Source organism: Lipophrys pholis (assembly GCF_963383615.2).
Source record: "Lipophrys pholis genome assembly, chromosome: 3".
Classification (NCBI taxonomy): domain Eukaryota; kingdom Metazoa; phylum Chordata; class Actinopteri; order Blenniiformes; family Blenniidae; genus Lipophrys; species Lipophrys pholis.
In genome coordinates, this window is record NC_137627.1 from 20,919,659 (window position 1) to 20,944,844 (window position 25,186).

The following is a 25,186-nucleotide window of genomic DNA, read 5'->3' on the forward strand; positions in this document are numbered from 1 at the left end:
TCTGACTCTGTCCTCCGACACAACCAGAGGCAACATGAGGCTGCCAGCCGTCCTGCTGCTCTGCGTTTTGCTCGCGGACTTTTTATCAGCCGATGGTGAGTTTTACATCAAAAATCTGCTTTAAAGTTCAGGAAGAGCTTGTTTTAATTCGATCATGGAGGAGTCAGAGGAGTATTTCTCATTTTGTTTTCTGCATTATGCTATCTTGACTTTATTTTGAGGCCTGTATCCCGGGCTGCATCCCATGGGTAGTGACATTTTCTTTTACAGAAGTAACACTAGATCATTAATGTTAAATAATGTTCTGTAGAATCTGATAGCCCTGTTCTAAACATATGTATTTAGTCACTGTTTGTATGATTAATACATTGAATTTTGAAATTTAATGCAATTATTGCATCAGAAAAGATTACTTGTGTTGTTTTTCTTTAGGCACATTCCTATTCCACTGCTCTTATTGACTTTCATTGACGTGTTTTAAGTGTTTTATTTTTGTTTTATTTTTGTTTTTATTCATTTTTATTACAGTTTTTTGAAGTGTTTTATTGCGATTTGTGATTTGCAAATGTAAAGTGCAATAAAAATATAAATGTATTATTATCATTATTGTTGTTGTTGTTGTCAGCAGGAACCTTCTCTGTTGGAATTGTGGGCATACTCAGTAAAGACTGATTATTTTAAAAGTAATTTACATTGTGGAAACTATGAGTAAGATTATTTACCTGAAAAAAAAAATACATATATTCTCAATATACTACTTGATTTGGAGTGTTTTGGACTCTTCACTTCCCTGTACTGCAGTGAGTGAACTTTGAACCAACTGTGTGCTTCCTGTTGTAGAGTCCTGTATCAATCGCTGTGAAAACGGCTTCGACTCCCAGAAGCCGTGTCAGTGTGACTCCATGTGCAAGTATTACAAGTCTTGCTGCTCTGACTACGAGGTGACCTGTGGTATGACGAGTAAGAGAATCTTTGCTTCTCCCATGTTGTGAAACACTCCAGATTGGACAGAGAGAGAAACAAGGTTGCATCAATGTTTTCTCTCCTCTCAGCTCGAGGAGACACTTTTGAGTTGGCCGAGGATGATGATGAAGAGGTGTTGCTTACAGGGCCTACTCCATCGCCCGTACCCTCAGCGGACAACCAGCCAGTCACAGCCAGCAGCCGGCAGCCAAACCCCACACGCCGTCCTCTGCCAGACTTCAATCAGAGACCCCCGCAACGTCCACACACCTCTCTGGAAATGACCAAAGCCCCCCGCCGGACGGACACCAGTAGAGCCGATGTCACACAGAAAGCCCCCATTTCCCCCACAGTTCCCCCCACAACGCGTGAAGCTCCTCAGACTGATGCAGCAGTTGAGACCACGACTGCTCCCATAGCAGCCACCACTGAGGTGCCGGACCCCGACGCTCAGGTCTGCAGCGGGAGGCCTTTTGACTCCTTCATGCAGGTGAAAAATGGCTCCATCTACGCTTTCAGAGGTGAGTGAGAGGCTGAGGGTCAAAGACATACAGACTCTTCCTGCTGCCTTCACATGTCTGTCAGCTCACAGGATTCAGACAGTCTGACTGATATCAAGCTGGAGGCAGAAGACTGATGAACGTCATTCACTTCTTATAGATTCAAGACTGAAGACTTATTTAGTTTCCATTGCAAAGACACAACAAAATTCAAGCACACTATAGTGAGACGACAATAATCCCCATTCATACCAAAAAAATAATGTACCACTCCCGTACGTATACATGCACAAGCAGTGCCAAACATGAACAGATTATATAAAAAAAAGTCATCATCTAGTTATGCAGTGGCTTCCTTCAGATCTATTGTGTGAATTCTATGAATGTTCTGTTTCACTTTTCCAACAAAATTTCGCCAAGAAGGTTATGTTTTCATCTGCGTGTATGTATTTATTGGTTTGTATGTATGTATTTTAACAACTTTAACAATAACTACTCAACTGAATTGCATGAAATTTTCAGGGATGATTTGTCGTCATCCAGGGACCAACCAATTACATTTTGGGTAAATTAACGACTAGCTGTTTCCAAATAAATCCCCAAAAACTGCAAGAAGTGTTTCCATTCAATGCGGATAAGAGGAGATCAAATGAGATCAGCATCTGTTGCCATGGAGATGCTTCCTGCTCAGTGTTTCACACAGTGATGTAGCTACATGACCTACACAGTTAGCATCAAAATGAGCTAACGGCTATCATACTGAAGGTCACAGTTTTATAAATTTGTTCCAGGGGAGTACTTTTTCGAATTGGACCAGAAGTCGGTGCTGCCCGGTTACCCGAAGCTCATCAAAGATGTGCTGGGCATCAGTGGACCCATCGACGCTGCGTTCACCAGGGTCAACTGTCAGGGAAAGACCTACATGTTCAAAGTGGGAGCATTGAATTTCACCTAGTTTCAAAATGAACACCCTGTCTCCCTTCTAACTCTGTACGTATTACCTCTCTCATCAGGGAACCAAATACTGGAGGTTTGACAACGGCGTGCTGGATGAGGACTATCCTCGTGACATCAGCGTCGGCTTCGACAGGATTCCCGACCATGTGGATGCGGCGTTCGCTCTGCCGGCTTCCAGCCACAACGGGAGAGAGAAGGTGTATTTTTTCAAAGGTATGGCCAGACGTCACACAGTTTATATTTTGAATGCTTGCACTGTCGACAGGATTTAAGATTAGGTGATACAACAAGTGTACTAAAGTCATAGGTGTGACTTCCGTGCCAATATGTCGGAGGGTTTCCGCTTTTAGGGGACATGATCAAGACATTTGTGCTTTATTGTTTAACAATTATATGGTTTTCTCAAATGACAAGAGATGCCTCCCTTTGAATATCACGTTTTATCTGGTATTTTGTTGGTTTCTTTTCCAGGGGAACAGTATTACACCTATGAGTTCTTGCACCAGCCGTCCCACGAGGAGTGCATCAGAATGTCTGCGAGGTCTCCGTCCGCACTGTTCAGGCGCTACACCGACGTGTACTACCACAACTATGAGCGTTTTTTAAGCGAGCTCTTCTCCGACTGTGAGTCAGTGCTGTCAAGTCATATTATGGTTGAAGCGGATGCATGTTTCCAGCTTAATACCCTCTTTCCTCCGTAGTGCCTCAGCATCATGACAATCACCACTTTATCAACAAGGACTGGAAGGGCCTGAAGGCGCCTGTGGACGCTGTCATGGCGGGAAGAATGTACGTTCCTCCGTGGAGGTCACGCCGCCGCCATGACTACCAGCCCGACCAGCCCGACCAGCAGTGGGGTCGACAGCAAGGTCAGCAGTGGGGTCAGCAGTGGGGTCAGCAGCAAGGTCAGCAGTGGGGTCAGCAGCAAGGTCAGCAGTGGGGTCAGCAGCAAGGCCTGCAGTGGGGCCAGCAGTGGGGTCAGCAGTGGGGTCAGAGGAGGAGAAGCCGGTCAGCTTACTGGAACACCATGGCCGAGCGAGGAATGGCCATGGGCCAGGAGTTTGCTGAGCGAGGTATGGACATGGGTATGAGGCTGGCAGAGAGGAGGATGGAGATCGAGGAGAGGCTTGGACGAGACTGGGACAGACGGTGGGATCAGGACTGGGACCAGGACAGGCGGAGAGATGGGTACCGACAGAACAACAACAGAGGCAACTACGACCTCCAGAGCGACCTGCCCATGCAGAGCGTCTACTTCTTCAAAGGAGGTAAATGGACATTTGTAATGTGTACTTAAAGGTGAAGTACATACATTTTTTATCCAAAACACCACCAAAAACTCATCACAACTTTATCGTACCAAATCTAATCATTCTCCTAACACTCCTTTGCACCACAAGATGGTGCACTGAGTCACTCTACTACTTGCACTCTATTGAGTTCAGGTGAAAAAGACTCAAACTGAACAATTTTAACAATCTTCTAAATACATTCGTTCTCGTTAACGTTCCCATGTACTTTTTTGATGCGTTTTGCCATTGTAGCCGCAAAGCATGTATTTGGGTGTAGCACTGATCACTACTTCATCTCATACTGCGTTTCTATTGGTCAGTTAGTTGGCGTAGGTCGCAGCAGCAATCATCGCCCCAAACTTTTGATAGTCAAAATTTAATCGCAGATTGTCTTTGGTCACAAAACCATGACAACGACAGTCCTCGAACCGGTGTCACAGTGCAACGCAGGACCACCGATTTAGAGCCAAGAACAAAGATATCACCACAATTCTCACACCATCGTTATCTTTCGTCCGGGAAAATCTCACAGCCTGTAGCAGCCTGTTGAACAGACCGTCTCTGAAGTTCTTGACTAATTCTAAACAGTGACCCACTACTGCCACCCAGTGCACAAAAGTATCAAGACATAAATGATACTTCTTTAATATATAGGAAACAGGAACTGATAAAACATTAACTCGAAATGGCTTTCCACTAATGCAAAGGTGACTGGCTTTTTTGCGTGTTTTCCAGATAAATACTACAGAGTGGACCTCAGGACCAAGAGAGTGGATCCCGCTGTGCCTCCCTACCCCAGATCCATCGCCAAGTACTGGCTGGGCTGCTCAGACGCCACGGGCTCAGAGAAGTAAAGCGCTGCACATTGAATGAACATTTTTCTCTGAAACAATCTTTGTTCCATTAAAAGAAAAGAAGTGCCAAACATGTTCAGTGTAAAACTGCCTTCTTGTCAAGTAAATACTGGAGATAAGTGAAAGTTCAGCAGGAGCACATGGTCAAAGTTCGGCAGGCTGATTTTTTTATTTTTGTTATCTCATATGTTCCCAACATCAGGTGACCAACCTTATTTAATCCAGCTGGGATGATAACAGCTGCAGCCGTCTGCACACAGCCACTGAGCCCAGGGTTTACTTTGACCTTTTAAAATGCTAATCTGCAACATTACAAGGTTGAATGTTTTGTATATTCACTGCTTTTCAAAGCTTCGTTCCCACTGACAGAATAATCCTGGTTTTGTACCTTGTTTTCAAGAATAAATCACTCATATTTACAAAATGCAACATGTTTATTTCTCTCATTTTTCTTCTTTAACATACATATACAGTCTATAACAACATGGAAGAAAGACTTAACGGCAGTTCTCTCTGCTTTGTGTCACTTTGTGTTCATGTTCATCTCACAAGGTGACAGCAGGTCGGAGACGTTTACGCTTGAAATTCAGCCCTTTGTTTGTCATTCCAGGTCGATTTTTGGCGATACCTGTTGACTGACAACTGTTCAACACTGAAATTCAGAGTAACGTCCGGAACTATGACACATTTTTACAAGATAGGGGAGGGTGAAGATCCGGTGAGGACCAAGATGATGAGAATGAAGACCAGGAAGCAGCGACTTGTGATAATGTCTCAACAGAGGGGGGAAACAAAACAAAAAAACAAACAGCCTGCACAAGCATGCAGAATAATCAGTCAGTTATCAACGCTGGCATTTCTTCTGAACAGTAAAAGCATCAATATATTCCTCCATACTGATCATATCAAAATCATTCACATTTGAACAGTATTTTCCTAAATTCCTTTAAACCTATAACTTAATTTTGTCTGTTCATTCTTAATGAACCGGCATCGCCTTTCCATCCAACCGCTCACATTCACACCGAGGAGCAATTTAGCGAGGAAATCCACGCACGCACAGGGAGAACATGCAGACATGCTGTACTTGGATGCATTTTTTTTTTTTTAAGCAAATTAAATAAAAAGAGTACAACTTGTAAATATTTCTTGCATATTACACGAAATATCTGGTTTTGTCTTTGGTTCAAGTGTATTTTCAATAAAAGATTTATTCAACGTTAGTGTCTAAAATGAAAAGTGGAGTTAACAATATTTTTGTTGCTGGATTAAAGCAACCTTATGAGCTGCTCTCACACAGACCAAATGACAAAAGTTGTTTTGATTTTTAATTTCTCTTGGGGCCTCGAAAAAGAAAGAAAAAAAAAAAAGTTTAGTTTTTTTTAAAATCTGCATTCAAACTAAAGGTGCTAAGAAAACAAAAATCACAATACTGAGACTAATTTAAATTGTTATTTTTGACATTTGAATAAGATTGTCATCTCTCTCTTAAACTTTTGAAATTACCCCTCCAAGTTTAGATCTGTTATTTTCAAAGCAAATTTAGTTTTTCTGAAAATCTTGAATCCAGAAATTAAAATCATCCTTCTTTAGTTTTGTTTTTCCTTTTTGTGATCCTCATTAACTGCTCATCTGATTTAATGGAGGAGTGTTTGCATCTGGAGGAGTAAGGCTGCTCAGTAATACACATGCAGTCATATTTCTATCAGACCTGCTGATGTAGTTTCTGCTGACGAGGTTATGAGTGTTTAATCAAGACGTTTTCATAGCAGGGTTCATCTGTCATGCTGGCAATGGCTCCTTCATTAGTGATGACCTCAGTCAGACTGGCGGCGCCCCCTGCTGGCCCCACAGTCAGGTAGTTACTCTCTGTTTCTGCTCCACCGTGGTCCCCGTCCTGCCTCCTGTCTCCTCCAGTGCTCTGATCTGACCCCGGGGCGGCTGAGGACAGCTCCGGGACGCTCTTCAGAATGGATGAGAGCGGCCGTTTGGGAGTGACGCTTTCTGGGGGCGGAGCCTCGCTGGGACTTTCTGTATCAGGAGGGTTGTGGGAGGCCGGCTTTCTCCTGACCGGCTTGCATACTCCCGCCTCCCCTCCAGACGGCCCGCCCTGCTCCCACAAGCTGGCCCGAGTGCCCAGCTTCCTCCTGGGTGGTTTGGCGATCCCCTCGCCTCCCTTCGGTTTGGACTTGCTGGGCTCCTGCTCCCTCTGTCTCTGCAGGCTGCCCAGTCTCCTCAGCATGGCCTGAACCGGACCCTCGGAGCTCGGTTCTGTCTTGGTGACGGGCTTGCCTGCTTTACCCACAGTTACGTACACTGTCGTGACTTTATTGGAGGTGCCTGCCGGAGCGTCAGATCCAGATGTTGACTGCTGTGTCCCTTTATGAGCTGCTGTGTTGGACATAGTCCGTTTTCTTCCCGACAACCCGGAACCCTGCGAGGTGGCTTGAGACGGGTTTTTGTCTTCGTCCTGGTTCACTGCGTCACACTCCGACTCCTCGTAATCTGTTTGGACATCCACTGCATCCTCCCTCTCCTCATTCTCACCCTCCTCCTCCTCACCAGTTCTGGCTGCAACTCCTTGGCCCTGCAGGGCCGACAGCATCAGGACCCCCCAGGGCGACTTGGGTTTGCCGCGTGGGAGAGAGGCGGGGTCCTGAGCGGAGCCCCGCCTCTCTTTGGGACTGAAGCGAGTCCCCTCGGCGAACGAGACGGAGGGCCGCTTGGATTTGGCGATGCTGGAGGTGCGAGGGATGTTGAAGGGCGACGTGATGTCCTCGCTGCTGAAGCCCGAAGGGTCTAAAAACATGTTGCACTTTGAGCTCATCTCCTGGAACTCTCCACCCGCCACCGCCGGGATGTCTGTCCAAGAGACAAAGAACAGGAAATCAACCGCATCCAGGACAAAAACCCAAAAGAGGAGCGATGTAAAGTTCAACGTAGAACTGTTCCCACCTTCTCTGGGAGGGACGCAGTAGAGAGCTTCCCCCTCCTCTTCGTCACTGTCAAAGGACGAACCCTCAGTCACCCAGCCGGAGGAGGGCGGCTCAATGAAGCTGTGGTTGAAGGTCAGCTCTGGGTCGTGGTGAGATACTGCGTGTGTGTGTGTGTGTGTGTGTGTGTGTGTGTGTGTGTGTGTGTGTGTGTGTGTGTGTGTGTGTGTGTGTGTGTGTGTGTGTGTGTGTGTGTGTGTGTGTGTGTGTGTGTGTTGTGTGTGTGTGTGTGTGTGTGGCATAAAAAAAGGACTCAGTCACATGAAAACAAGGCATGTAACTTCAAACGTTTCCTGTAATAAAAATTCCATTATGTTGGGAAAGGAATCTGGAAATCAGTCGAACATCTCAAACAATGAATTCCACGTGAATGAATCAAAATATTTCACCTCCTCATCACTAAGTTATGACCTATTTGGATCAATACAGTTTTCTCTTCTTAATTATATTCAGTTGAGAAGGTGAGTACCAAATAAATGTAGATTCAATATGTAAAGATGATTCAGATTTTAAAAAGATGAAAAATAAAGATTTTAGTAAATACATTTTCTCTTTTCATCTCAGTTGCAATATATCCTAATCTACAGACACAAATACTCAACTTTATACCCTGGTATTTGCATCTGCACACAACAAAAAACAATTAAAAATGTTGTAGTATACAAAGAAACCATTTCTAAGGAAGAGCTAAATGATAGTGTGTCATGTCACATGGGTTTTCAGTGACTAATCTAATCAAGGAGGCGATAAATAGTTGCGTAACTACACTTCACTTTCATGCTGCCACACCTTTTACCGAGTTATCTGAACGGTGCAGTGTGACTTCATAACTCGTGCTGTTTGTGTGTGTGGGATTCACCTGTGACACGCGGCAGTCCAGAGGACCAGTCAGAGACACAGGGCAGGGCGGCGCCAATGTTTGCCAGGACACTGTAGACGTGATATTTCATCCGGACTGACAGGCCGCCATCAGCCACCGTCGCTCTTCAGACACAGAGAGAGAACTTGTCTTGATTAAACACTTTATTTCAGTTGCACAGTCAGAACCCCTTTAAGTTCAGATCTGTGATGCAGTTTGATTTTCTTTCTAAGGAAGTACAAAAATCATTCAAACTGTTTTTCTATTTGTTTCTGTTTCAGTCTCTCTATTTAAAATCAGTCCTTGCTGTATTTTAGGTTCCTTTGTAACTTTGAAAGTTATTACGGTTATCACCTGTCTTTGCCATGAGCTGGTCCTCCTCCGCAGCACAAACAGCAGCACAGCACAGCGAGAAGCACCAGCAGCAAAGGAACCAGCACTCCGGCCAGTATCGCACCTCGGCTACCTGATACACAAACAGATGACATGTAGGCCGGGACCCAGGTCCACTGCTCGTCTCTTGTGCTACCTTATCGCCACTATTATTTCCAGCTCGCCTATATCATCACAAGTTGATACCGACCACTCCCAACTCTGGGCCGTTTGCTCTCGGGGGCCACAAGACGTCCTTTTAGGGGAATGTTTCTGGCAAAAATTATGTAAATGAAAATATTAAGGTTACTGCAACTGCATAGACGGTCATGAAAGTATGACATTTTGCATTGAGTGTTCTGACACATAGGGGAGACTAGCAAAACCAGAGTTTTTGGCCGTGCTACCTTTCTACTTTTAAATGTCACCTTGAAGATACACAAAAGGACAAAGAAATGTCTGCGTCTGACAAGTTCTCATCCAAAGAGATTATTTTCAAGCACTTTATGTCACTTAATTTTTAGATAGAAAGCCCATCTTGGCTTTATAAAGTGAAGCTCATAACCTTGAAAAGGAATTTTTATAATCTATTGGGACAGTGACATGCTCAATAAACCGCTTGGAAATAATAACTTTTAATGAGAACTGGTCAGAAAGTGGAATTAGATTTAAATTGAAAAGAAAAAAAAGTGAAAAAAAGGTAGTAAAATCATCCTGAGTTCTGCACCTGGCTCCCAGACTAATACTTCAGGCCCATAACCACACACACACACACACACACACACACACACACACACACACACACACACACACACACACACACACACACACACACACACACACACACACACACACACACACACACACAGATGAATGTGTGGACGTACTGTTGGGGCAGGAGCCAGTGACTGAGTGGCAGGCGACTCCTTCCCCACAGCCGCAGACGGAGGAACAGTTCAGACCAAACTGCAGGGTGGGGCAGCTGCTGTTACAGCTGGAAAGAAAAAAAAAAAAAAAGAAAGCAGAAAATCAAATAATTACATCACCAGGATGAACAAAAAGAGCCTCTGTATGAACGCTGAATCATCATCCATTTTTAAAATGATGACTCTGACGTCACAAAGAGGAGAATTAAAGTGACCACAGCGGAGGTTTCAACCTGGGGAGTTCCCTTTTGATTCGTTCTGAAACTTGTATTATTTCGATGGGACAGATTACAGAAAGCTCCTTGTTTTAAATGCTTCCTCAAGTTAATGAATCCAAATCATATAATGTAATGGTTGCCATGAGATTTAACATATAGAATCATGGTTAATGACTGCCATGCTGTTTGAGCTTGGTTGTTTAGGGGCAGAGTGCAGAGCAAAGAGACATCATTGGTCTTTATACAGCAATGGAGAAGTTAACTTTCACTTCTACACTCAAAATATACATGCTAGAAAGTTTTCGGTGTTTTTTGTTTTTTATTGAAAGAAATCAGGAAAACATCTGTTTTAATGAAATATTAAAATATTTTCTCATTCCTTGTTTTCGATTGTTATAATCTAAAGGAGAAAATTACAAAGAAAAACAAAAAAAAGACTTGAAATGTTTCAGTTCATGAGGAATAAATGTAAAATACATGGGATTTTCACTGTCTGAATACATTATTGGAAAAAATATTATTGTATGGTAATTTTGGGGGATTCAGCTTTAATGGTCTGATATTGTGATAATCCAAACATTCAATATGTGGAGATGTGTCCTATAATGAAATTAGTGACTGTAACATGACAGTCACAATTATTTCTTCAGTATAATACTTCCTCAGTGTATGAAGCACCCCGATGTCATGCAGACTGGACTGTGTGTGAATTTGATGTGAAACAGTGGTTAGTGTGTGTCACCTTTCTCCCTGAAAGCCCGGCTGACAGACACATCTTCCTGTGACGTGATGGCAGTTACCATGGATACACGGGCTACACAGGAAGTGGCATGCGTCTCCAAATGTCATGTCGGGGCACGGCTCCTCACACCTGCATGACAACATGAAATAGTTTGTGAATACCGCTCTCAGTAAGACTGTATTTCTATATCTCAGGGGAGTGTCTCACATTCCTGTGTTGGAGATTTTGGTGAGTCTTCTGCATGGCTTTAAGAGTTTTGGTTTTGTATTTCTGATGGTTGCAGCAGAATCGTTTGGATCCGGTGAACCGACATATGTTACACTACACCACTGTGTCCAGAGATTCATCAGTTGTTGTGTGAACTATTCCTCCTTATGCGTCGTTTTCAGTGACTCAATAAAAAATCTTGTGGTATCACAAGACCAGAGGTCTGCCACCTTTATGACCTAAAGAGCTGTCAGCATCCTTCACAAAATAAGATTCGTCTGGAGCCCCAAAACATATGAATTAGGTTAAATTAAGCAAAAACTTCAAAAAACTAAAATCACTGAACGTACAAAAATCTGGGTTGTATTCATGAAGTGTCACAGGTACAATTATTTAGATATAAGTGATCACATTTAGCTTTTGTAGCTATTTTTTAAGATTTTCTTGAATTTTCCTGTTTAGACCAGTTCACCCCCCCCCCCCCCCCCCCCCCCCCCACACACACACACACACACTTTTTATTTTTTACAAATTTTTATATTTTTCCTTTTTTTTTCGTCTTGTCTTTTGTTTGTTTTTATCACTGTCTTCTTTCCTTCTCACTTTTTAATTTTTCTCATTATTTCCTGTATCATTATTTTGGAAGTATTTTTCCACCATTTAATTCATTTTTAGCAACCCCCACTATCCTTACTGTTTTTTTTCTGTTTTTCCTAATCTAGCTTTTCGTAGGCTGGAGATTATTTGAAAAATCATTGCGGTATGCAAATAAAATAAAAATAAAAACAATGATTATTTGAAAATAATTATCTGAAAGCTTCAGGGAGCCGCCACAGAGGAGCTGAAGAGCCACATGTGGCTCCAGAGCTGCGGCACCATGGAAAAATCTGCTGACTTTGGTAGTTATCGCAACTGCAGCTTGTCATTTGAGGTCATATGCTGTATACCTGTATTAAACTAAATCTCATATGTTATTCATATTTCGTTCTGACCTGGGTCCGGTCCATCCGGGGTCACAACTCCAACATTTCCCAGCTTTGGGGTCGCAGGGTTCATTATTCCTGCATCGGGGGCATTTCTCCTTGCAGCCGTGGCCGTAGTGACCAGACGGGCAGGTGCGGTCACACCGTGTCCCGTTCCAGCCGGGCTGACAGGCGGCGCAGGCGCCATCGGTGGAGGAGCACGGCTGCTTGTCTTCACAGTAACCACAGCTGGAACCAAGACATGCAGGGTTCTTTAAGTGCTGCTGAAAAGGTTACTAATGGAAACCTTTACCTCCGTACGTCCATACCTCTTTTTACAGCCATTACCAAAGTACCCAGCTTCACAGGGGGTGTTGCAGAGGTCGCCCGTATAGCCCGGGTGGCACACGCACTGCCCAGACGTCGGGTCACAGCTGCTGTGCGTGAGGTCACAAGTGCATCTCTGGTCACAGCTTGACCCCCACCAGCCCACCTCACACTCGCACAGCCCATTCCGCTGATTACACGGCGACTGGCTGCAGTTGCAGGTGAAGGTGCACTTCTGCCCCCAGTGGCCGCGGCGGCACTGACAGCGGCCCGTTAGCTGGTCGCAGCTGGCGCTCGCGGACCCGGCGCTGGAGCACTGGCAGGGCTTGGCGCACGTGGACATCCACCAGCCCTCGTCACAGGTGCAGTTTCCATGGGCGGGGTGGCAGCGGCCGTGGCGGGTGCACTTGCAGGTGTTCTGGCACAGCGGACCCCAGCGGTTGGGGTAGCAGGTGCACTCGCCCGTGGCGGCCTGACAGCGACCGTGTGGGTAACACGGACACACCTGACGACAGTCTGGAGCCCAGAACTCAGGAGGACAGCCTGGTGGCAGCCAAACAAACCCAAAAAAATAAAGAAATGCAACTGTTGAAAACAAATACATTCATGCAAAAACTGGACTTGTGTGTAAATATCTAAGTGTCAAAAGTCTTGTTCAGCGTCAGATGGAACCATAATCAACCGTTATACCATTAAAGATAGTATGTGTCTTAACTCAGAACGTTCCTGCCGCTCGCTGCGGACTAGAATTCCCTCCATTTTGTTTTTCACCGTCCGCTTTGACTGGTAAGTTTCTTTGCGATTTCTTGCAGAAACAGTTTGCCGAATCGATAACAAGGTCATATCACACTCCTAGGTGCAGAGCGAGTTACACACTATGACTTGAGTTAATGATTCAGCAAAACCGTTTACGCAAATATTGCACAAAAAAAACTGTGGAAAAAGTGGCCAGTCAATGCGGATGATATTTTGGTGAAAACCATAGTTATACCAGCCTTTGTGGTATGATTGTTTCTGGTGTCTTGGTATATTGTTACTTCTTGAGATTCAGACTGTTTATTGACTAGACCAGCGACCTTTTGGATATTTTAACTCATTTCTACGAAGCAAAAGTAGAAACAGCACTGAAAAGTTGTGGTTAAATAAAAGTGCTGTTTGATTGCTCAAATTGTATCAATTACACAATAAAAAAAAAACACAGTCGGCTAAAAATCCAGTAAAATAAAGAGTACACAGAGCGCTTCTCTAAAACTATTTAAAGTGCTACTAGCTATCTAAATATAGTATTGCATAATCAGTAGAGACAAATAAATCCTGAGCTACAAACGTGCAGATCAAACTCAGAAGTGTCTTATGATTATAGAAGGAGCAATGAGTTTACGAGGTGTGAACTGTAAGATCACATACTAAGGAAAGTACTCATCATTGTGTATTTGTAATTCATCTTTTCCAGAAACATTTAAAACAGCCTTTAATTGCAAATCTAGTGATCCTTAGTTTCTAAATGACTTCTCTCTCTGTGTGTGTGATGGACTGTGAATGTACAGAATGTACCCTGACCCTAAGTTGGACAAAGCAGATGAATGGACGGATGGATTATTGTTGTTGTTGTTGTTGTTTTTGTTGTGTAATCTGTACTTTACAGAAACCTGAAGGAAATGGGTTATTTTTCTATCTTTTTTGTCGGCCAAACAGCTGCTGGTGTTTACGGTGACTCACGTGTTTTACACTGCGCTCCGAAGTAGCCGGGCGGGCAGCGACACACACCAGGGTACACACACACCTCGTCCTTCAGGCAGGCCTGCTCTCCCTCACACACAGCTACACACAATCACACACACACACACACACACACACACACACATAAGACAAGAGCAAAAAAAACCCCAAAAAAACCAGCAGTCATAAAGGAACTGATAGAGAGACTTCAGTCATTATAGTCTTCAAGCTCACGTATTGTGCACTGGTTTCCTTCTTGATGCCATCCAGTACAACACACCATGGAAGACGGGTCCCTGAGTGACAACATCAAACAATCAGCCTGATTTATATGACACAAATCAATATGTATGAAGACAAGGATTTAGCCTTGATTCACACCAAAGGAGCTGTTTGGGAAAGTGTTAAGCTGAAGAGAAACATCCTCAAACCAATCACAGAAGCTGTATTCACACATTGATTTGATCAAAACGGTGCCACATGTCTTTGTTCTGTAAAAGTCTGGGCCATCATCAGTTGTTGAAAGTGAAAGTGAAGCGTACCTGGTGTTGGGGCAAACATTCTTGCCAGCAGGATCCAGAGAGAGAGCAGACAACAGCCAGCAGCAGAGCAGAGCAGCCAGAGCTCTGAGGAGAAGCTCCATCTCCAAACACCAAACACCGCTCTGTCTTTACCTCCCCGGCTCTCCTCTCCGTCCCAACTTTTGTCTGTCCTCTCTCTTCACTCTACAATGAGGGGCACAATCTCTCCCCGTCGACCCTCCACCCTTCCCTCCTTCCCCTTCCCCCTCTCTCTCCCTCTTTTTTTCTGCGGTGAGTCGTCTTGTGGCTCCAGCACAGCCAGAGAGGTCGAAGCCCCTGGGTTTCCTCTTCCCATATCCTGGGGAAGCTTGAGCCACTTCCTCCTATTCAGTCAGACACAGAGCTTTTTAAAGATGGTCGAACACTAAGGCCCAAAGCTCGCTGGGTGCGTACAAACACAAACATACAGCCCCGATGCTCACCTTTTTCCCAGAATCTATTGTTGAATGTCCTCGGGGAGGGGCTGGGTGAAGAAAACCTGCATCCTCCCTCTAAGTCGGCAGGAATACAGTCGCATGATGAGTTTTCACTCCGACGGCATCACATGAAAGATTAGACTCTGTAAGAGGTGACTTTTTTTTTTTTTTGGAATGTGACATGAAGGTTGTTTTAGAATATAGATTGGGAACACTTTCACTGAAAAGTGATTGTTCTTATCAATAAAGGGGGGAAAAAACAGAACTGAGATGATTTTGTTTCATTTAAACGTTCATGGATTTTATTGAAATCTCAGAGTTTCAGGAAATCGTCGCGTTGGTTTTTACAAAAACTGTACACAAAATACACTGCGGCGGCAATTCACATCTCACATGTGTTTTCATTTCAAAACCGCTCTATAACAAACATGCTTAAATATATATATATATATATATATATATATATATATATACAGTAACACAGATTTTCAGAAGGTGACGTTGTGATTGGAGGTTCGTATGTCGTCGATAAACAAGTACCACTGATCTGAGTCGTACTATCATCAGATACTCAAAGGAGAATTGGAGGATGGCTTTAGGGTCAAATGAAAGGGGCGGGGCTGAAAGGGTTCCAAAATAAAGCATAGATTTCCACTGAGAAGCACATGATTACATGTTAAAGAGCCAGTGTGTGACTGTTAGCAAACTGATTCCAGGATATAAAGAAGACGTTCATTACTAGATCATTACTATTATTCATCCATTATCAAACTAAAAATCCTTGTTTTATAAATCGAAATTGTGTCTTTTGTGTCTTCAGTCGAGGCTGCAGCTCAAAGCTGAAACTCTGACCCTTTCACCAGTTTCATGACCATCGTACAGCGACTCGAAAAAAGGAGCATCATTAAAAAGTGAATTTCTTCTAGACTTAAAATGTAAAAACTATAAAGTGTCTAACATGTCTTGAAAGTGTATTTGTGATAATGACTGATTGATGTTATGAAAAATGGTTTTGAGTTTTATGACTTTAAAGTTAAAATTATTACAAATAAAACATTGTTTGAAAACATTAAATTATAAGCAAATTAACTTTTCCATTGTTTTCCAAATGTTGTGCGATGGTACTTAGATGGAAGTATTTATTAATATTCATCTAGAACAATATTGCTGGATATTCTAAATTCTCCACACTGATTCTTAAAATTGTTCAGATCAGTGCAACTAATCCTCACATAATCCTCACAATCCTCTGGCACGACCATCAACTGCACACCGGCCCTGTACTTTGGCTCTGACTGACTTTTAAAAATATATATTTCTCACACAAGCAGCACATTAAGGCATCGAGGGTTAAATTGCACTGGCTGCTGGAAGAGGAAGACTCGTACTATAACTTCTTTTTTATACTTTTGGGTTAAAGTGCTTAACAAATACAAGAGTAAACACATGGCTTAAAATAGTCCTGATGAGGTCTGAGATAAAACTCTCTGTGACAAAATACTTTTAAAATGAATACTTTATGGCCCTCATTGATCACATTGAGAGTCAATCATAATATACTTGTTAGTATTGTCTTTGGTTTGAGCTAAACATGTTAAAGCAAAACAGTTTTTCATGCAAAATAATTTCAAATGTTACCAAATATAAGAGCTTATTTAAAATAGTGGCATGATTGTAGTTTCAATACATCAATCAAATACTATAAAAAAAGTGTCCCTTTGATACTTTACTGAAATGTACACGCTGTTGTTTATCACCGCTTCATGCCTCATGGTGGGACTGAAAGAAGCACAGAGAGGAATTAAAGTAACCTTGATTGAAATAAGTGATGGTTTGGTTTGAAAAGCCTCACTTCTCTGTCCCCACAGTGTTTATGTGATACACACTGAGTTTTACAGTCCGTTTGACCTTTTTCCCGAACCACGAGGTTTTCCGCTACGAGCCGAGGGACGAGTCACAGCCGAGGACGCGAAGGCAGTGGGACGCACCCGGGAGAAGTCTCACAGTGTAAACTCGGCGGTCAGGGAGAAAGCCGGTGCTCCGCCTCCCCGTTGGCTTCCGAGTCTCCGATGATCTCCCAGGCGGAGGTGGAGCTGGTCATGTGGGTGGGACTCCGGCTGTTGCCAGACCGCGACAGGAAGCCGAAGCTGCAGCCAACACAGAGAAAGAGGCACGGCCATGAGGTCAGACCTGGAGTCGGGGATTACTGCTAAATATAGAGCAGGACTGAGGAACATCTCAGTGCGGCGGCAGTGAAAGGGATGAAATTCAATTAGTGCTGAGGCTGAGGTCAGCAGCATTACTTTATTTATTCATATTTTCTCATGCTTATCATATAATCAAAGTTATGTTGAAATGATCTGCAGTTATTACTGTTTCTCCACCTTTACTTTGACTCCTTTCAACAAACAATAGATACAGTTTATAAGTTTACACATGCAAGAGGAGCCAGACAGATAGATAGATAGATTTGTATTTTATTTTGTTTTCATTTTTTAACAATCACAAATATTTTGGTCCTCGATTTTACAGTGTAATCTTATATACAGACTTAAATATCTTATTTCAAGATTTCTTATCATGTAAAATTTACTATAATTTCACTAGTTTTAAGTAATTTTCTTCTAAAATTTAGAGTTTATATCTTATATTTTGGCTACTGTTGTTTTGCAGTGTAGATATTTTATTCATCCAGGATTTCATTTCAGGATGTAAAACTGAGGTAAAAAGTTTACTAAGAATTGAAGCTGGTTTATGTGCAAAGGGCAGTTACACTATATAGTAATTGCCTATTTGTGGGGGTGATAAACAAAAATAACTACTAACACCTGTTCTTCAAAAGAGTTGTTACTGTTTTACATATTTATTACATTTTCTAGTGTGACTGGTGCAGTACTCACAAGTTTCGGATGCGTGATTCAGCCGGCTTCACCATGCCGTCCACTTCTGTTTGTTTGAAGAGAGACGTCCTCTCTTCCTCATCACTGGTGAATAAAGAAAACTATTAGTGAATCTTCCTCTTTGAACACGTTTCAGAATCTTTCAATACTGATAACTCTGAGTAGGAGGAACGTGTTGTGTGTAACAGAGACCTGCTGCTGCAGTCGTTTGCAGGGATCCCGAGCATCTTGGCCTTGATGAGCTTTCTTCTTTTCTTAATAGTGGATCGAACGGCTTCTAAAAGGAAACCGGGACACCTCTCCTCACTCAGTATCTCCCTGCAGGGGTTAAAAGAACAATTAATTAATTTACCACATAAAAACCTTTGGTGCATCAATGGGAAAAAAAACAAAACAAACATCACCCATGTAAACAATGATTCATTTGTGCCTGAATTGTTCAGCTTGGTAACAAATAGAACAGAAGACATGCGCACAGAGCACACGAGATCGTACCGTTGATAGTAGTTGAGCTCCTCCTGCACCAGGAAGAGGTTGGTTTTCAGTTCATTCCTCTCAAACAGGATGTCACGAACCTCCTTCTTGGTGAAGCACGGCTGATCTGGGTCTTTCTGGTCAGGAGGCTTTTTCTTCAACTCATGTGTGATTTGAGTTGGACCGGACTGATGGGAGGACAGACAGACATCAGCCTGATCAGACTACTAAGACATGAAGCCATGGGCTGTATAGACCATCTAGTTTAGGGAAGGCGGAGTCAATTAGTCATTTTGAAAAAGCTTAAGCTTGTGTCCTCTACCCATACAAAACGATTGCAATCCTATTGTTGTTTTCTTTGTTGTTTTTACAATTTGGGGAAAACTGGACTTCCTTCGTGGGACACATTTGTTCCCCGTGCCCCATGTTTTACGCCGCTACTTCAGAGTTCATTCACCAGATGAAGTTAGTGTTGTAACCATGCATGTAAATCTCATGTGTAAGAGGGCTGCATACCAGGCTGTTCCTGTTGGTTCTGTCCAGCACTGCCAGAAGGTTTTCTATCTCTCTGCTTTTCTCCTTCAGGTCGGCCTCCATGTCGGCCTTCCGCTCCACGGTGCTCGTCAGCTGGGCCTGCAGCACGTTCTGCTTGTGTCGCAGCTCAGCGTTCATTTTCATAAAGCGCTCCAGCTGCTCCTGGAGCTGCTCACACACACAAACACAGAGAGAGAGAGAGAGAGAGAGAGAGAGAGAGAGAGAGAGAGAGAGAAAGAGAAATTAACTTAAAATGTTGAATTTGTCTGAGAAATAGCTGGTATTATCTCTACCTCAATGGCTGAACATGTGGGGGTAGCAGAGGGCAATAAACAACACAGTGGCCAGACAAGTGCTGCATTCATTTCCAGGATGAAAAATATTTTAGGAATTTGTCTGACCATACAAATGCAAAAACAATCCATGCTCCATGCTATAAACACTGACCAGGAAGCAAGAGTGCATGTCACCTGACAGGGACTAAAGAGCGAAGCATTAACAAACACACCCAGCTGGGCCTGCTATTTCAATCATGTGGGTTGACACACATACAGACACGTGCCAATGCTCAATCAAGAGCACACACACACGCACGCACGCACGCACGCACGCACGCACGCACGCACACACACACACACACACACACACACACACACACACACACACACACACACACACACACACACACACACACACACACACACACAGAAACTGTGTGCAACTGCAAACAGTGCCTTGGCTTTTTTTCTGAAGTGCAGATTAAATCCTCCACTGGAGACTACGAGGATAATCTCTGGCCTCTTTTTCTCACAGTCAACACACTGCATGCTTTCCCCTGTTTGTCGGTGCACTTTACATGATGAGTGACTCTGCTGTGTCTGAGGCGCTCTTACCGCCTCCACCTCTTTGGATATGGTACCAATCTGCTGGACTTTGGCCCTCAGCTCATCCCTCTGCTTGTCCACGACGTCCTTCAGCTTTAACATCACTTCCCGCTCCTGTCGCTGGACGCGGTCTAACACACACACACACACACACACACACACACACACACACACACACACACACACACACACACACACACACACACACACACACACACACACACACACACACACACACACACACACACACAAAGCAAAACCAAAAAGATAAAGTGAACAACAGGGGTATTATTTCAGTGAGAACTTTTCTGTCCCTCTTTGTAACAATTTGTCCAACACTACGCATGAATACCGTGTTAATACCGCTGCGATACAAAATATTCAACATCGTAACGGGGTTATGGTGAGAGGATGAGCTACACACTCCTAACTCACCTCACACCAAACATGCCATGTCTTAAATCAAGAAGTACCTTTTGGTTGAATCCTGTACTTCCTTTAGTTTTGCACATCATAATATATTGTTGGCAGACGAAGAGCTCCACAGGCAGTAAAAAGCATAACTCTTCTTAAGCAGACCAAATACTTTTAATTTACAAATATTTGGTAGGTCCTTATCTGTTATCTGTTGAACTGTTAAACTTTTAGTTTTGCGTCAAAGCTTACTTCATCATTTTGATTCACTACATTGCATTTACTATAAACTGAGTTCTGTAAATGTGTGTTTTAATACACACTAAATTATAATGATATGAAGCAATCACCAGCAATATTACACAAATATAGAAATTATATGTTTCACACCATGAACAGTAGATTTTCTTGAGCAAAGACGTCTATGAAAAGGTGCTGTATTATTGTGTTTTTAATATAAACAGACAAACAGGTGACTCCCTGCTAATGTCTATTGTTTTAGGATAGCCTCTGAGGTATGTCTAAACTCGGCCAATTAAAAGTGAGCTAAACGTGAATCATTGCATGAGATTCTTATGAAATGTCTCTTCAAACATACAGACAAATACATGGTGTGTGTTTATCTATATACACTTCAGTTCCTTTACATAAACTGGCGCAGTCTCTGGGAGATTTGATCACATTAATAACATAAAAATATAGAGCTTCACCTGCCTCATCACCTCCTGTCAAATAAATCACTTTCATATTTAAATTAAATCTTTTTCCTCTCAGGAAAGGAAAATGAAAGTCAGCAAAGAGACTCCACCCTTTGACACTGATTAACATGATGAACCATAAACAAGCTGGAATCCGTCAGCGATATTAAACATATTTTTTTCACTTTTACTTCATGATCAGTTTTTTCTTTTATGATGTTATGATTTGAGTTTTGTTTTTGTGTTTTCAGGGTAAACAAGACATTCCGGGCCTCTTAGAACTCAACAAACAACAATACCAGTTGGACCACTTTCTGCCTCGGGGCATGTGAGCGTTCACCTGCCAGCTTCGTTCAATGTGGTGAAGCCACAGTCAGTACTTTGTATTTCCTGCTGCAGTGTTGACGAGAATCATTACTATACCCGAGTGGTTTGGAGACCAATCTCTGGGTCAGCTTTGAGGCCGTTTGAATGATCAGTAAGTTCAGTCACATTAAATTTGAATGACAATTTGTCTGTAGGAATGAGTTCAGGAGTCCCCGCAGTTTAAACTTCTACCAAAAGGGAATAGTTTATGAAGCTTTTTAGGTTTGTTGGCAATATGAACTACTGTGAGCCATCAGTAAGTCACCCAGGCCTGAACATCTACGGTTGATTCTGTTTTCTAGTGTCACGTCAATGTCGTAAACTGGGAATTGGGACTTTCTCAACCAGTAACTATTCCAGTTTCCTTCTGCATGAACACAGGATTACTGAATTCTTTAAATATAATTTCAGGCTGGACTGAAAAACACAAACAACGTATGGAGGAGAATATAAGGCTGACTCCGCCCCCTTCAAATGACTTTTTAATTGGCTGAGCAGGGGTAAAGATGAGTTGCTAATAAAATTAGGCTGCTGACATGTTAGGTAATCCCAAATTCACCTGGGGTTTTTGTTCACCCCATCATCTGGGTGTTAATCTGGGGGAGAGTTGCTGCTTACAGTCTTTAAACTCCAAAAGGATACAGGAGTTTATTCCCACATACAAGAAGCCTACGTAAGCATTACAAGGGGACGAGGAGTCGATATTAGATTTTAAAGCTTGCAGGGATAATTTATGGTACAGTTCATTCGAGTAAACACGAAGAATTTAATCTGAGGCCATACCATCCTGTGCGTTGTTGCCCTTTAGCTGGCTCTGCAGCTCTTCTCTGTCCTCTTGAAGCTGCTGGACGTGAACCTGCAGCTCCTCACACCTCCTCTTCCACTGCTGCTCCTCCTGCAGAAACTCCTGTTAAAAATGGATGAGAGCCAGGCTGTAAAACCATAATGTCAGAGGCCCTTCCCTAAATAATCGAGGGAAAAAAAAAAAATGATCTGGTGTAAATGCTCAGCAGAAAATCTCTTGAGTGTTTAGAGATCCAGATTCATGGAGCCGTGTCCAAACGGGTGTGTCTTCTCATTGTTAAGTCATCACAGATGTTCCAAAAAAACATGCAGTAACATGTACTTTGCACAAAAGCAACACATCTCTTTTTAGTAAGAGAGTCTTTAGTAAGAGAGTGTGGCTGTATAAAGCTGTATCAGGGTCAGCAGTTGAGCTGCTTCATGGCATGTTAAGCAAAACATTCCATGTTAGACATGGAATTTACTAGATGAATATTTAGTACAAGTCACACCCCACATACACACACACAAACACACACACACCACCGCCAAGTGGTGCAACTAGCAGATCTAATTGCAGTCAAACCCAGAATGCATTGGGAAACAATCGCTGTGATTCACATGTAAAATTACATGTTGTGACTTAATGGTTGACATAAAAATAAACCAGCTCTTGTGCGTGGCAACATTTGACTTATAATTTATGTTTTGTGATTCATTCAAGTTACTAGCAAGCAATGACAATGGCTGTGAGTTCATTAAACAAAGTCTAATCTGTAGTGACGTACAGCTACTTTATGGGTATCATCTGTCGGAGGGCTACTTGATGGGTATGACCTGCTGGAAAATAAAGAAGCACTGGACTTCCCACGCTCACTAGACTGATCAGAATGAGTGTTCGAAGGGTTTTTATTTTTACCCTCAGATGTACTTCTTTTCCACACTGTTTGACCATCAATAAAAAGTACAAACAACAACACATGTATGTACCAGTATGACATGAATGCATGAAACAAAAAATCATGTTTAGCAGTCGTTTCATTATTTCTGAGTATTTAATTTTAATCTCCAGTGTGTGTTGCTCTGCGGATGTTTGTAGACTTGTTGGCCACATGATAGCTTCTTCGTTCTATTTTTCGTGTGAGCAAAGGACCACTATCACTATCCATAAAGCATGGCATGAATGACAGTTTCCTTCATCCAATCAACCTGCACCCAACATCCCTATCAGTCAAAATCGTTCATGTACTCTCACGAGAGAAAGCTGCGATATATAAAAGGGTCAGATCGAGCTCTGTTTGTTTAGGTTTTTTTCACAATATCTTTTAATAGATTTAAAGGCAATTTAAGGGAGACTGGCTACTGAGAATATGAGGCGATGAGTCCTTTAATAAATTATACAGTTTGAGCAGCAGTCTTATTTTTGGAATATTTTGACATTTAAATATAATAAAAGCTTAAACTGATTTTCAAAATCATGTTTATATTGAAGTAAAAAAATCACCACCCCTGACCCCAATATCGTTTGACGGTTGCCACCCTTCTGGAACTATTTGCCCCCTTCCCCTACTCACCCCCCAGGGGGTAATTAAGCAAACTGCCACTATGTAATAAGTCAATGGTTGCCATGACTACAAGCGAATAATGTTAATTAGATGTCATGCCACAGCCAGGGTGTTTTTGTTCCCCAAATAAAGGCATGTATAGAACTATTGTCATATACTTTGCTTTCATCTGCCACTTGTAGCAAAAAAAAACAAAAAACGTTATATATTTACAATGTGTGAGCCAGTGTGACAGTTCTGTTAATGTTATAGGTCGTTAAACCTGAAACGCTCGAGTTCCACCCTGCGGGCTTGTTACACTGCTGTCACGTTGTCGTTACACACACACACACACACACACACACACACACACACACACACACACACACACACACACACACACACACACACACACACGCACACACACACTCACACGCACACACGCGCACACACGGGGGGAGTAAATACAGTATGTTGGTACACTGTTGACAAAATGGTGGTAGGACCGAGCGCCCCTGCGTCCTCCCCCAGTCCCGCTCCTCTCACCCGGGAGTCGTGTTTGTCGGCTGCCCCGTCGCCCTCCCTGCCTCCTCCTCCTCCCCGCTTCTTCTGCTGCTGCAGCTGGATGGACTCGAAGGTCTTCAGCAGCTCCTCCTCGCGCTGCTTGTGAGCGTCGTTCCTCGAGGCGAAGCTCTCGAGCAGCTCGAGCACCTTCACCATCCGCGGCACGAGACCCTCCACGCTCTCCCTGCCATAGACGTCGATGAGCTTCTCCACCTCGGCGCCGACCAGCTTGGCGATCTCGTACACGTCGTGGACGGTGAGCTCGGAGACGGTCCTGTCAAAGCAGGGCTCCAGGCTGCCGCCGCCAACGCTCCCCGGCTGAGTCTCCATGTCCGAGTCCCCCGCGAGCTCCTCTTCACATGCTCCGCGTTCACTATCGAAAGCGATAACGTGAAGTTCACAGCGCGTCCATGGCTGAGCTCCACCCGCTCGGACTTATCCACTCACTCAGTCCGCGTGCTCACGTTACAGCAGCTCATTAAGAAGAGAGTGCACGCGCAGTCCCGAGCAGTAGCGCGTTATTACAGCTCGGGCCAGTACTGAGCAGTGTATGTGTGTGTGTGTTGTGTTAGAGAGAGAGTGTACCCACTGCAGGATCCTCCTCCTCTCCTGACCAATGTAATGCAAGTACACACACACACACACACACATGCATGCATGTACAAACTTGCCTGCCAAGTCGTGCATGCACGCTTATGCAAGCAACAGAGCACGAACGCTGTATTTCCTGTGTAGAGCTTCACTGAAAGAACAAAAAAAAACTGTCTTGTCAGATGAGAAATCAGGTCACCACGAGTCATTTTTATAGTTGGGATGCTTTTAGGTTTAGACCTTTAATGCACTGAGCCTCCTTCTACTCCCTATATAGTCACATCATGCATCAGTATTGCAAGTCGACATTTGAGAGGAGAAAGCACAAACTACAGAAAAGAGCAAAAGATGCTGACTTCGAACTTTCAACAACTTCTTCTGTTCTCTCTCCCCTCACTCCGACAGGTGCAAGCAAAACTGGGTTCTCTTAAGTTGTCCGCATTGCATTTGAATAGACTGAAGATTTATGTCTTTATTCTTACTGCAAGAATAATTAAAAAAAAAAAAAAAGATAAACTTCCAGATTTACACAGCAACTTGAGCCCC

General features: G+C 43.2%; 3 protein-coding genes across 6 annotated transcripts; 1 reads left to right on the forward strand and 2 right to left on the reverse strand.

The window, feature by feature from the left end:
* Window positions 1–9: 9 nt before the first annotated feature.
* On the forward strand, window positions 10–5,795 carry vtna (vitronectin a). 4 transcript variants are annotated; one of them, XM_080459129.1, is made up of 10 exons: window positions 21–95; window positions 841–960; window positions 1,053–1,484; window positions 2,255–2,394; window positions 2,477–2,633; window positions 2,892–3,044; window positions 3,122–3,301; window positions 3,350–3,688; window positions 4,448–4,562; window positions 5,177–5,316. In XM_080459129.1, exons 1-10 carry the CDS (start codon window positions 35–37, stop codon window positions 5,199–5,201), a joined length of 1,722 nt encoding a protein of 573 aa, XP_080315255.1. In that variant the 5' UTR covers window positions 21–34; the 3' UTR covers window positions 5,202–5,316. The 4 variants fall into 4 exon arrangements, with proteins under 4 accessions (XP_080315254.1, XP_080315255.1, XP_080315257.1 ...); XM_080459131.1 differs by having other exon boundaries at window positions 3,122–3,296; window positions 3,417–3,688; XM_080459128.1 differs by having other exon boundaries at window positions 10–95; window positions 3,122–3,688; window positions 5,177–5,795.
* Window positions 5,786–14,665, reverse strand: scarf1 (scavenger receptor class F, member 1). The gene is made up of 11 exons (XM_080459127.1): window positions 14,434–14,665; window positions 14,126–14,187; window positions 13,892–13,993; window positions 12,175–12,715; window positions 11,876–12,094; window positions 10,677–10,805; window positions 9,678–9,784; window positions 8,773–8,884; window positions 8,419–8,543; window positions 7,522–7,659; window positions 5,786–7,428 (listed from the first exon to the last, which is right to left on the reverse strand). The coding sequence occupies exons 1-11, from the start codon at window positions 14,532–14,534 to the stop codon at window positions 6,305–6,307; spliced, it is 2,760 nt and encodes a 919-aa protein (XP_080315253.1). The 5' UTR covers window positions 14,535–14,665; the 3' UTR covers window positions 5,786–6,304.
* Window positions 14,666–15,170: 505 nt separating this feature from the next.
* On the reverse strand, window positions 15,171–24,611 carry rilp (Rab interacting lysosomal protein). The gene is made up of 8 exons (XM_080459229.1): window positions 24,032–24,611; window positions 21,942–22,065; window positions 19,690–19,811; window positions 18,779–18,964; window positions 18,284–18,450; window positions 17,981–18,106; window positions 17,789–17,872; window positions 15,171–17,035 (listed from the first exon to the last, which is right to left on the reverse strand). The coding sequence occupies exons 1-8, from the start codon at window positions 24,377–24,379 to the stop codon at window positions 16,909–16,911; spliced, it is 1,284 nt and encodes a 427-aa protein (XP_080315355.1). The 5' UTR covers window positions 24,380–24,611; the 3' UTR covers window positions 15,171–16,908.
* Between the last annotated feature and the right edge of the window lie 575 nt (window positions 24,612–25,186).

What these genes read in the sequence shown, in the direction of transcription:
- vtna (XM_080459128.1), top strand. Translation starts at nt 35, where the DNA reads ATGAGGCTGCCAGCCGTCCTGCTGCTCTGCGTTTTGCTCGCGGACTTT. An exon ending in GGTGACCTGTGGTATGACGA is followed by an intron (nt 961 to 1,052) that starts GTAAGAGAATCT and finishes CTCTCCTCTCAG; the next exon opens with CTCGAGGAGACACTTTTGAG. An exon ending in CTCCATCTACGCTTTCAGAG is followed by an intron (nt 1,485 to 2,254) that starts GTGAGTGAGAGG and finishes AATTTGTTCCAG; the next exon opens with GGGAGTACTTTTTCGAATTG.
- scarf1 (XM_080459127.1), bottom strand. Translation starts at nt 14,534, where the DNA reads ATGGAGCTTCTCCTCAGAGCTCTGGCTGCTCTGCTCTGCTGCTGGCTG. An exon ending in GGTAATGGCTGTAAAAAGAG is followed by an intron (nt 12,095 to 12,174) that starts GTATGGACGTAC and finishes TCTTGGTTCCAG; the next exon opens with CTGTGGTTACTGTGAAGACA. An exon ending in CCAGCTCATGGCAAAGACAG is followed by an intron (nt 8,544 to 8,772) that starts GTGATAACCGTA and finishes CTGTGTCTGAAG; the next exon opens with AGCGACGGTGGCTGATGGCG.
- rilp (XM_080459229.1), bottom strand. Translation starts at nt 24,379, where the DNA reads ATGGAGACTCAGCCGGGGAGCGTTGGCGGCGGCAGCCTGGAGCCCTGC. An exon ending in CCGACAAACACGACTCCCGG is followed by an intron (nt 22,066 to 24,031) that starts GTGAGAGGAGCG and finishes CATTTTTAACAG; the next exon opens with GAGTTTCTGCAGGAGGAGCA. An exon ending in GAGCTCAACTACTATCAACG is followed by an intron (nt 18,107 to 18,283) that starts GTACGATCTCGT and finishes TAACCCCTGCAG; the next exon opens with GGAGATACTGAGTGAGGAGA.